Source organism: Telmatherina bonti (genome assembly GCF_933228915.1).
Source record: "Telmatherina bonti genome assembly, chromosome: 24".
NCBI lineage: Eukaryota > Metazoa > Chordata > Actinopteri > Atheriniformes > Telmatherinidae > Telmatherina > Telmatherina bonti.
In genome coordinates, this window is record NC_136633.1 from 29,373,802 (window position 1) to 29,386,799 (window position 12,998).

The 12,998-nt window shown below is 44.0% G+C and overlaps 1 protein-coding gene across 3 annotated transcripts in view; it reads left to right on the forward strand.

Moving 5' to 3' along the window:
- The window catches only part of LOC306773843 (dedicator of cytokinesis protein 9-like), a 143,364-nt gene that overhangs the window by 116,852 nt on the left and 13,514 nt on the right, over window positions 1-12,998 (forward strand). For all 3 annotated transcript variants that reach the window (XM_079263776.1, XM_079263774.1, XM_079263775.1), the window contains exons 36-45: window positions 117-164; window positions 468-604; window positions 1,676-1,791; window positions 1,860-1,997; window positions 2,066-2,248; window positions 2,331-2,444; window positions 4,505-4,720; window positions 7,100-7,157; window positions 11,135-11,241; window positions 11,662-11,784. In XM_079263776.1, the coding sequence (XP_079119902.1) occupies window positions 117-164; window positions 468-604; window positions 1,676-1,791; window positions 1,860-1,997; window positions 2,066-2,248; window positions 2,331-2,444; window positions 4,505-4,720; window positions 7,100-7,157; window positions 11,135-11,241; window positions 11,662-11,784 (1,240 nt within the window). The remainder of the gene's footprint in view (window positions 1-116; window positions 165-467; window positions 605-1,675; window positions 1,792-1,859; window positions 1,998-2,065; window positions 2,249-2,330; window positions 2,445-4,504; window positions 4,721-7,099; window positions 7,158-11,134; window positions 11,242-11,661; window positions 11,785-12,998) is intronic.

Below are 12,998 nucleotides of genomic sequence, written 5' to 3' on the forward strand. Positions count from 1 at the left end.
CGGTTCTGGTTCCTGGAGCCAGACTGGGACCTGGTTCTGGTTCTGTGTATTTTCTGTACCTGGTGGTGTAAACTTGTGGGAAAGTGTTCTGATGACCCGTCTGGTCCTTCCTGCAGAGTCTGCCTCCATCAGTTCAGATACATGGGGAAGAGGTTCATTGCCAGGTAGGCGGAGTCTGTGTCTGTCCTGCCGTCTGATTGGTCCACAGCTCCTTGTTGTTGCTGATGTGTGGAACAATGTTTCCTGCTGCCTGGATGTTTAACCTTCAGCTGTGCTTTGTGTCTCACCTGTAACACTGCTGGCAAGTTGTTGTGTGACTAACGCTGCAGACCTCCTCCTGGGTAAGAACCTCCTCCTTCACTCAGACAACCATTACTTCTCCTGTCCTGCCGGTTCCGTCTGCTGCAGTGTCGCCTCCGTCTCTGATCTCGGTGGCCGGACCCTGACGTGTTCCCCTGTCTCTGTAGGAACCAGGAGTGTGTTGGACCTGCAGCCGCAGACAGGAAGTCTCTGACTCTTCCTGTGTCTCGTAACAGGACGGGAATCCTGAACGCTCGCCTGCAGCAGCTCGGACCTCCGGAGAACGCTCACACCTTCAGCAACAGTCAGTCTGCCTTCACTCACCGGCTGTCAGGTCCTGCTGGACCCGAGGTCCCGCGGGTCCAGCAGGACCTGACAGCCCTGACAGCTTAATTCTGCTCAAAACGAGGAGAACCTCGCCTGTAGAACCTCCTGCAGGAGAACCTCGCCTGTAGAACGTCCTGCAGGAGAACCTCGCCTGTAGAACGTCCTGCAGGAGAACCTCGCCTGTAGAACCTCCTGCAGGAGAACCTCGCCTGTAGAACGTCCTGCAGGAGAACCTCGCCTGTAGAACGTCCTGCAGGAGAACCTCGCCTGTAGAACCTCCTGCAGGAGAACCTCGCCTGTAGAACGTCCTGCAGGAGAACCTCGCCTGTAGAACCTCCTGCAGGAGAACCTCGCCTGTAGAACCTCCTGCAGGAGAACCTCGCCTGTAGAACGTCCAGCAGGAGAACCTCGCCTGTAGAACCTCCTGCAGGAGAACCTCGCCTGTAGAACCTCCTGCAGGAGAACCTCGCCTGTAGAAAATTGTTGACAGAAAGTAGAGACCTGGGACCTATTTTATTTTATCTAATTTAACTTATTATTTTTTTTATATAATTTATTTTTATTTAATTTATTTTATTTTATATTATTATTATTATTTATTGTATTTTATATTATTTTTATTTATTTTTTATATGATTTTATATATATATATATATATATATATATATATATATATATATATATATATATATATATATATATATATTTTTTTTTTTTTTTTTTTTTTTTTTTTTTTTTAATGTATTTTCATTTTATTTTTCATGTTTTATTTTATTTCAGTATGACTTTATGTTTTAGTTTGTTTTTGTCTGGAAAGAAAGGAAACGTTTATTATCCTTCACACGAGCGTGTTGGAGATAAACGTGGCCACCTTTGCCACCAGATAGCAGGTGGAAGGAAGGTGATAAGCACTAATAAAGACATTTAATGATCATTAGAGGTTATTGATAAGGATGGGCGTGGCGGTAAAGCCACAGCAGATCAGTGTTCTGTTATCGAGCTTCTGACTTTAACCATCTCTAACGCCGTTGTGCACGTCTACTGGCAGCGTTCTCGCACGCCGAGGCCGACGTGCACAGCCAGTGTCTGCTGGAGGCCAACGTGTCCACGGAGGTCTGCCTGACGGTGCTGGACACGCTCAGCATCTTCATCATGGGCTTCAAGGTACGAACAGGTAAACCTGCAGCGTGCACGACACCTGCTCCCTCCAACCTGCCTCTGCTGTCCTCCAGACCCAGCTGACCTCCGACCTGGGCCACAATCCCCTGATGAAGAAGGTTTTCCAGGTGCACCTGTGCTTCCTGCAGATCCCCCAGTCAGAAGCTGCCCTGAAGCAGGTCTTCACCTCCCTCAGGACCTTCATCTACAAGGTGAAACTCTGTTCCCTCTACGGTGGTGATGGGAGTAGGAGGGTCTGATCAGGCTGTGCTTCTTACAGTTCCCGCGTGCCTTCTACGACGGCCGGGCCGACATGTGCGCGTCTCTCTGCTATGAAATCCTGAAATGCTGCAACTCCAAGCTGAGCTCCATCCGCAGCGACGCCGCCCACCTTCTCTACTTCCTCATGAAGAACAACTTCGACTACACGGGTCGCAAGTCGTTCGTTCGAACGCACCTGCAGGTCCGTGCATGTCCCAGACGCTGTTCCCGCTTGTTTCTGGACGCCAACGCTCCAGCGTGTCTGTCGGTCTCCGTCCCTGCAGGTGGTCATCGCTGTCAGCCAGCTGATCGCGGACGTGATCGGCATCGGAGGAACCCGCTTCCAGCAGTCTCTCTCCATCATCAACAACTGTGCAAACAGTGACAAGAACATCAAGGTGAGGATGCTTCTGGAACACCACACACAATCAGCATCCAGGACAGCCAGGGTCCACAACATCCAGGGTCTGGGATATCCAGGGTCCAGGACATCCAGGATATCTAGGGTCCAGGATATCCAGGGTCCAGGACAGTCAGCAGTCCTGGATCCTTCTGCAGGTCTGAGATTCTGATTCGCCTTTCATCCCGTTCGATGGAGGATTATCAACATAAAGCTTTCACATTATTTACCCTTTCTTACAGACCTTGGTTAGCATTTAGTGTTCAGCATTTAGTGTTTAGTATTTAATGTTGAGCATTTACTGTATAGCATTTAGTGTTTAAAATTTAGCATTTAGCGTTTAATGTTTAGCATTTAGCGTTTGGTGTTTAGCATTTAGTGTGTAGAATCTAATATTTAGCATTTAGCGTTTGGTGTTTAGCATTTAGTGTGTAGAATCTAATATTTAGCATTTAGCATTTAATGTTTAGCATTTAGCGTTTAGCATTTAATGTTTAGCATTTAGTGTTTAGCATCTAATATTTAGCATTTCCATTTAATGTTTAGCATTTAATGTTGAGCATTTAGCGTTTAGCATTTAGTATTTAGCATCTCATATTTAGCATTTAGCATTTAGCATTTAATGTTTAGCATTTAGTGTTTAGCTTTTAGGGTTTAGCATTTAATGTTTAGCTTTTAGAGTTTAGGATTTAGTGTTTAGCATCTAATGTTTAGCATTTAGCGTTTAACATTTATTTAGCATTTAATTTTTAGCATTTAGTGTTTAGCATTTAGCATTTAATGTTTAGCATTTAGCATTTAATGTTTAGCATTTAGCGTTTAATGTTTAGCATTTAACATTCGGCAATTAATGTTTACCATTTAGTGTTTGGCATTTAATCTTTTAGCATTCAGCGTTTAATGTTTAGCATTTAGCGTTTAATGTTTAGCATTTAACATTCGGCAATTAATGTTTACCATTTAGTGTTTGGCATTTAATCTTTTAGCATTCAGCGTTTAATGTTTAGCATATAGCGTTTGGCATTTAATGTTTAGCATTTAGCGTTTAATGTTTAGCATTTAACATTCGGCAATTAATGTTTACCATTTAGTGTTTGGCATTTAATCTTTTAGCATTCAGCGTTTAATGTTTAGCATATAGCGTTTGGCATTTAATGTTTAGCATTTAGCGTTTAATGTTTAGCATTTAGCGTTTGGCATTGAATCTTTAGCATTTAGCGTTTAATGTTTAGCATATAGCTTTTGGCATTTAATGTTTAGCATTTAGCATTTAGCGTTTAATGTTTAGCATTTAGTGTTTAGCATCTAATATTTAGCATTTCCATTTAATGTTTAGCATTTAGCATTTAGCATTTAATGTTTAGCATTTAGTGTTTGGCATTTAATCTTTTAGCATTTAGCGTTTAATGTTTAGCATATAGCGTTTGGCATTTAATGTTTAGCATTTAGCATTTAGCGTTTAATGTTTAGCATTTAGCGTTTGACATTCAATGTTTAGCATTTAGCGTTTAATGTTTAGCATATAGCTTTTGACATTTTATGTTTAGCATTTAGCATTTAGCGTTTAATATTTAGCATTTGGCATTTAATGTTTAGCATTTAGCGTTTAGCATTTAGTGTTTACCATTTAGCGTTTAGCATCAATTGGAAATGTTTTATGAATCATATCTGATTTAGTCTCAGACATTTTGTATAAATTTATTCACACTTTGCTCAAAACCCCATTGAACGCAATCTGATACTCCCCCCCCTCCAAAAATTATTAAAGTAATTATTGTTTACAATCTTAAATAATAAATAAATCCAAATAAATGAATAACTGAAGTAAATTAAATGATTTAAAAATAAAAAAATACTAGAATTGGTTTGTTGCAAATTTGCATCAAGCAGTTGATCAAACAATGAAATGATTCCTAAGAACTCTAAAAATATCATTTTGTTTCTGCAGAAAAGATTACAGATTATTTTCTGTGCATGTAATAAACATGACGAGTTTAGGCGTATCTTTCTGCTCGTTTCTGGTTTTCCTCACCTAAAACTCACCTGACATGTTTCCAGCATACGGCATTCCCTTCAGACTTGAAGGACCTCACCAAGCGGATCCGGACCGTGCTCATGGCCACGGAGCAGATGAAGGAGCACGAGAATGACCCGGAGATGCTGGTGGACCTCCAGTACAGCTTGGCCAAGTCCTACACCAGCACCCCGGAGCTCAGGAAGACCTGGCTGGACAGCATGGCTCGCATCCACAACAAGAACGGAGACCTTTCTGAGGTCAGTAAACCTGCACCCTAAGGCTCGGCAGCGTCTTTCTTCTTAAACTGCTGCACAGGAAAAGCTGCAGTCTGTGAAGTCTGAGCAGTTTCTATTTCCAGCTCGTCATCTTGCAGAAGGCGTCCCGCAGGATTACACGTCTACTCCCTTTTCTCTGTTTACATTAATCATGTGGAAAACCTGGAGTGGATCCGTCTCTACGCTGACGACACAAAGCTTTACTCCACAGATGTAGTTGGTCCACATTTTTAATTCAGTTTCAACAAATGTAGTCTCCAGTGATCCCTTAAAACCCCCATCGGACCCCCCCCAGGTCCACCTCCTCACCCATCAAACCCCCCCCCCCCCCCGCCCCCCTCCCCCCCAAGTCCACCTTCTCACCCATCGGACCCCCCCCAGGTCCACGTCCTCCCCCATCTGACCCCCCCAGGTCCACGTCCTCCCCCATCTGACCCCCCCAGGTCCACCTCCTCTCGCATCTGACCCCCCCAGGTCCACGTCCTTCCCCATCTGACCCCCCCAGGTCCACCTCCTCTCGCATCGGACCCCCCCAGGTCCACTCCCCCCTCCCTAAAAGACCCCCTAAGTCCACGTCCTCCCCCACCAGGACCAGCAGTGTGGAACTGTGATGGTCATGTGACCCTCCAGCTGGTCATGTGACCCTCCAGCTGGTCTACGGAGGTTTTCCAGCGTTTCTATCCGTCCAGGAGGTCTACAATCCAGCCTCTAGATGTTCTGCAGGGATCAGCCACTCTGACCTCTTGGTCCAGGGTCCTGCAGGTTTTAGATGTTTCCCTGCTGCATCACACCTGATCCAGATGAAAAGGTTCTCTAGCAGCTTGTTGTCCAGTTCTGCAGCAGCCTCTGAATGACCCATTCATCTGAGTCAGGTGTGTGGCAGCAGGGAAACATGGAAAACCTCACCATCGTGGCTGCCATCCTGCTGGTTGCTATAGTTACTGTCAACGTCCTGGTTGGGCAGAAATCTAAGTGTCTTGGTGAGGTCTAGAAAACTGTCGGGACTAAAATGCTTTTCACAGCACATCACCCTTAAAGCTGTCATCCTGCTGGTTGCCATGGTTACACGTAAATGCCAGTTGTACAGCATTGCAAAGTGGGTCCCCTCCTTTCTCCTCCCAGTGAACAACCAATCAGCATTTAGTATGCAAATGAGTTGACAAGCAGCCTGATTGGTGGGTGTCAGGTTTCTCCCCCTCGCTGGCTAAGCTGATATATATATATATATATATATATATATATATATATATATATATATATATATATATATATATATATATATACATATATATATATATATATATATATATATATATATATACATATATATATATATATATATATATATATATATATATATATATATACATATATATATATATATATATATATATATATATATATATATATATATATATATGTGTGTGTGTGTGTGTGTGTGTGTGGGCTGTTAGCACTGTGGCCTCACCGCAAGAAGGTCACTGGTTCGATCCTTGGCTGGGGCGGGTTTTGGTCAGTGCCCTTTCTGTGTGGAGTTTGCATGTTCTCCCTGTGTATGCGTGGGTTCTCTCCGGCTTGACATGATGTTAGGTTAATTGGTCACTCTACATTGCCCCTAGGAGTGAGTGTGAGTGGTTGTTCGTCTCTCTGTGTGGTCCTGCGATGGACTGGCGAGCTGTCCAGGGTGTACCCTGCCTGTCGCCCAAAGCCGGCTGGGATAGGCTCCAGCTTCCCCGCGACCCTGAATTGGAATAAGCGGTTCAGAAAATGAATGAATATATGTGTGTGTGTGTGTATATACATATGTATGTAGGTAGGTGGGTATGTATGTGCATATACATGTATGCATTGATCTCTTTCTCTTGTTTTCTCTGTTCTCTTTTCTGTTCTGTTTCTGTCCCGGTCCAGCAGCATAAACTCTGTAATACCAACAATTATCCAAAACAAATAGGAAGATAAAATAAAAACCCAGAAATACAAGGGGATCATGATATCTATAAAAGTTCCCCTTAGTAAAATAAATTTGTTCAGCAGAACATCAGGCTGCTGCTTAAATGCTGGACAAGACTATTAAAAAAAAGACAAACATTGAAAGAATTTCTCTGTTATGGTTGTTTGTTCTTGATTTTTATGTAAATGTGAGCTTGTTTTCTGATGTTCTGTCCTGCTTTTGTTGTTTGTGGTCAGCTGAACTATTCCAGCTTAGTTTAACATTTAGTGTCCGAGCCATATGGAGGCAGGAGCCTATTGTTGTTGAAATGTTTATTATTATTATTATGATTCTCATTGTGAATTAAGAAGTCTGTGTTGGATGGTGATGTAGCAGCTCATGAAGACTGTGCTCGTCTTCCTCACCAACAGGCTGCCATGTGTTACGTCCATGTTGCTGCTCTGGTGGCCGAGTACCTGTGGAGAAAAGGTGGGTGTTCGAGCTGCTTATCTCACTTTCACAGCCAAATGAACAACATTCAGTTTATGATCCTGATTTACAGAAGCCATAAAATGAGTCACAGCTAAATGTTCCCACAGAAACAGATGATCCTGAGATGATTGGCTGATAAAACCAGCCTGTATTAAAGCTATGATTGTTTACTAATGGCATGAAGACTAAAGACTTTAAAGAGAAGATAAACTAGATAAGAGCTGATGATGATCCTGAACTCGTCTTGTCCTCGCTGACAGGATCACGAGTTCAGGTCCAAGGGTCGTCTGTGTTTAAAAACTCCCAACACGCGTTCCCTGGATAAGATCCTTTCCCGTTTGCCTTTTCCGTATCAAGCCAGATACTCCGCAGCAGTTTAGAGGGATCAGTTGTATAACGTGACAGGATTTTATGACCACGCAGCACCGAGGCTTTCGTCTGTTTTTATTCTAGATGTGTTCGCAGCATCTGGCAGAGAGGTGACTCCAGGTTACTCTAACAAAACAAAACAAGCAGTAAACATTCATTAATGTCAAAGTTAAAAGAGTTTCTTCTGTAAGCTCAACTCGGTCTGCAGCATCGACACAAGCAAGCAGCATCAGCTGTTATTTCACTAAATATACACAACCAGAGGGAACCCGTAACGGATTATGGAGGCATTAGAATGCCACTGATTTGTAGGAACGGCCATGATAAAGGAAATAAATCATTTCAGTGTTGGTCCAACCAAAGCCTGATTGTTTCCATGCGTCTTAAAGCCCTTACACACCGGGACCGATGTGGATAAACGGCACAAAATGGTGAATAATTCAGAGGTGAATTATTGAATTATTGACGCTTCTAACATCAAGTGTGAAGCGAAACTGTGAATAAATGTTGAAAAATGTAAAACAAACTTGGAAGATGGATTCCACATGAAGCCACGATGACACTGTGCTGGCGGAAAGAGGCGCAGAGTTTATCCTGGTCTAGAAAACAGAGGAGTTTTATTGTTTAGTCCAGGATCTGAAGCTGGATCACGACCGCTTCATTATCGCCTTTGGGATGTCCGTCGGACGGTTTGAGGAACTGCTTTAGCAACTGGTGTCTCACCTACAGATCCCAGCACGCTGATCCTACCAACCAGATCCCAACACGCTGATCCTACCAACCAGATCCCAGCACGCTGATCCTACCAACCAGATCCCAACACGCTGATCCTACCAACCAGATCCCAACACGCTGATCCTACCAACCAGATCCCAGCACGCTGATCCTACCAACCAGATCCCAACACGCTGATCCTACCAACCAGATCCCAACACGCTGATCCTACCAACCAGATCCCAACACGCTGATCCTACCAACCAGATCCCAACACGCTGATCCTACCAACCAGATCCCAGCACGCTGATCCTACCAACCAGATCCCAGCACGCTGATCCTACCAACCAGATCCCAACACGCTGATCCTACCAACCAGATCCCAACACGCTGATCCTACCAACCAGATCCCAACACGCTGATCCTACCAACCAGATCCCAACACGCTGATCCTACCAACCAGATCCCAGCACGCTGATCCTACCAACCAGATCCCAACACGCTGATCCTACCAACCAGATCCCAACACGCTGATCCTACCAACCAGATCCCAGCACGCTGATCCTACCAACCAGATCCCAACACGCTGATCCTACCAACCAGATCCCAACACGCTGATCCTACCAACCAGATCCCAACACGCTGATCCTACCAACCAGATCCCAACACGCTGATCCTACCAACCAGATCCCAACACGCTGATCCTACCAACCAGATCCCAGCACGCTGATCCTACCAACCAGATCCCAACACGCTGATCCTACCAACCAGATCCCAGCACGCTGATCCTACCAACCAGATCCCAGCACGCTGATCCTACCAACCAGATCCCAACACGCTGATCCTACCAACCAGATCCCAACACGCTGATCCTACCAACCAGATCCCAACACGCTGATCCTACCAACCAGATCCCAACACGCTGATCCTACCAACCAGATCCCAACACGCTGATCCTACCAACCAGATCCCAACACGCTGATCCTACCAACCAGATCCCAACACGCTGATCCTACCAACCAGATCCCAACACGCTGATCCTACCAACCAGATCCCAACACGCTGATCCTACCAACCAGATCCCAACACGCTGATCCTACCAACCAGATCCCAGCACGCTGATCCTACCAACCAGATCCCAGCACGCTGATCCTACCAACCAGATCCCAACACGCTGATCCTACCAACCAGATCCCAACACGCTGATCCTACCAACCAGATCCCAACACGCTGATCCTACCAACCAGATCCCAACACGCTGATCCTACCAACCAGATCCCAACACGCTGATCCTACCAACCAGATCCCAGCACGCTGATCCTACCAACCAGATCCCAACACGCTGATCCTACCAACCAGATCCCAACACGCTGATCCTACCAACCAGATCCCAGCACGCTGATCCTACCAACCAGATCCCAACACGCTGATCCTACCAACCAGATCCCAACACGCTGATCCTACCAACCAGATCCCAACACGCTGATCCTACCAACCAGATCCCAACACGCTGATCCTACCAACCAGATCCCAGCACGCTGATCCTACCAACCAGATCCCAACACGCTGATCCTACCAACCAGATCCCAACACGCTGATCCTACCAACCAGATCCCAACACGCTGATCCTACCAACCAGATCCCAACACGCTGATCCTACCAACCAGATCCCAACACGCTGATCCTACCAACCAGATCCCAGCACGCTGATCCTACCAACCAGATCCCAACACGCTGATCCTACCAACCAGATCCCAACACGCTGATCCTACCAACCAGATCCCAACACGCTGATCCTACCAACCAGATCCCAGCACGCTGATCCTACCAACCAGATCCCAACACGCTGATCCTACCAACCAGATCCCAACACGCTGATCCTACCAACCAGATCCCAGCACGCTGATCCTACCAACCAGATCCCAACACGCTGATCCTACCAACCAGATCCCAACACGCTGATCCTACCAATCAGATCCCAACACGCTGATCCTACCAACCAGATCCCAACACGCTGATCCTACCAACCAGATCCCAGCACGCTGATCCTACCAACCAGATCCCAACACGCTGATCCTACCAACCAGATCCCAGCACGCTGATCCTACCAACCAGATCCCAGCACGCTGATCCTACCAACCAGATCCCAACACGCTGATCCTACCAACCAGATCCCAGCACGCTGATCCTACCAACCAGATCCCAACACGCTGATCCTACCAACCAGATCCCAGCACGCTGATCCTACCAACCAGATCCCAACACGCTGATCCTACCAACCAGATCCCAACACGCTGATCCTACCAACCAGATCCCAGCACGCTGATCCTACCAACCAGATCCCAACACGCTGATCCTACCAACCAGATCCCAACACGCTGATCCTACCAACCAGATCCCACCAATCAGATCCCACCAACCAGAATCCACCAACCAGATCCCACCATGCTGATCTAAGCAACCAGATTCCACCAACCATATCCCATCATGCTGATCCAGAGAGACCAGATCCCCCCATGCTGATCCCACCAACCAGATCCCACCATGCAGAATCCAACTACCAGATCCCACCATGCTGATAAATTAAATTTGATGAAAATAATCCAACCTGGCAACACAGGTGGACAACAGATCATTAAAACAGCAGTGAATTCATCATCCAATCACATCACCTGGGTAATTCTCTGAGCTGGCGACTGATTGGCTGTTGCAGATTGTGTGCAAGCTTATAACTGGTTTGCTTAGTGGTGAAATGTGATTCAGCTGTGATACAGTAAGAGTTAAAAACAAACCCTCCATCAAACGTAAACATCATTTTCCAGCAGCGTGAAAATCAGCAGTTTGTTGTATGAAAAAGTCTGCTTTGACTTTCTTGTGTTTCTTTATGCCAGGTATGTCCAGGCAGGGCTGCTCGGCCTTCCGCGTCATCACTCCAAACATTGACGAGGAGGCGGCCATGATGGAGGATGTAGGGATGCAGGACGTCCACTTCAGCGAGGTCAGACATTTAGCTCCTCTCAGATCCTAGAGCACGTCTGGCTCATTTACTGACAGCTCTTATCACCCTAAGATTGCTGATTGGTTTGCAGATGGTACATTAAATTTGTTGACCCCGAGATTTCTGAGCAGCTACCGGGAGGAGGGGGTCAGCGAGGATGTTGACATAAAAACCTGAAACCAGACAAGACGGAGCTTTTATGAGTCGGTCAACATGTCTGTTGGCCATTAAACATGTTTTATTCTCCGTCTTTACGAGCTGAAATCAGAGCAATCCGTCCATAAAAAGGACGGAGACGATGTCTCGTCCTCGCCGTCTTTGCAGGGACACGGTGCTCCGTCAGTCCGGCTTCTGTTTGCAGTGTTAAACGTGTGCAGCTGCTCGCAGCACGCTGCTTTATTGGCATGTGTTTGTGTTCAGGAGGTGCTGATGGAGCTGCTGGAGGAGTGTGCTGACGGCCTGTGGAAGGCGGAGCGCTACGAACTTATCGCTGATGTCTACAAGCTCGTCATTCCCATCTACGAGCAGCGCAGGGACTTCGAGGTAATCCTGCTTCACGTTCATCCTGGCGCTGTGGAAACAGGAAGTTAAAGCAGAACAAATAAAAATCCTCAGTTTTCTGCGTCTTTAGTTTCGTTTGTATTTCTCACATTCTACAGCTAATGGGGATCACTAATAAACTAAACTAAACTAAACTAAACTAAGCAAAATAAACTAAACCAAATTAAACTAAACAAACTAGACAAACTAAACTAAACTAAGCTAAACTAAAATAAACTAAACTAAACCAAATTAAACTAAACTAAACTAAACCAAATTAAACTAAACAAACTAAACTGAACTAAACTAAACAACACAAACTAAACTGAACTAAACTAAACCAAATTAAACTAAACAAAACAAAATAAACTAAACTAAACTAAATTAAACCAAATTAAACTAAACTAAACAAACTAAACTAAACTAAGCTAAACAAACTAAACTAAACTAAACCAAATTAAACTAAACAAACTAAACTGAACTAAACTAAACAACACAAACTAAACTGAACTAAACTAAACTAAACCAAATTAAACTAAACTAAATTAAACTAAACTAAACCAAACTAAACCAAATTAAACTAAACTAAACTAAACCAAATTAAATTAAATTAAACTAAACTAAACTAAATTAAACTAAACTAAACTGAACGAAACTAAACCAAATTAAACTAAACTAAACTAAACAAGCTAAACTGACCTAAACTAAACTAAACTAAACCAAATTAAACTAAACAAACTAAACTAAACTGAACTAAACTAAACAAACTAAACTGAACTGAACTAAACTAAACCAAACTAAACTATACTAAACAAACTGAACTGAACTAAACTAAACCAAACTAAACTAAACAAACTAAACTATACTAAACAAACTGAACTGAACTAAACTAAACCAAACTAAACTAAACTGAACTGAACTAAACAAACTAAACTAAACTGAACTGAACTAAACTAAACCAAACTAAACTAAACTATACTAAACAAACTGAACTGAACTAAACTAAACCAAACTAAACTAAACAAACTAAACTATACTAAACAAACTGAACTAAACTAAACTAAACAAACTAAACTAAACTATACTAAACAAACTGAACTGAACTAAACTAAACCAAACTAAACTAAACTAGACTAAACAAACTAAACTAAACTAAACTAAACTGAACTAAACCAAAACAAACTAAACAAAACAAACTAAACTAAACTAAACTAAAC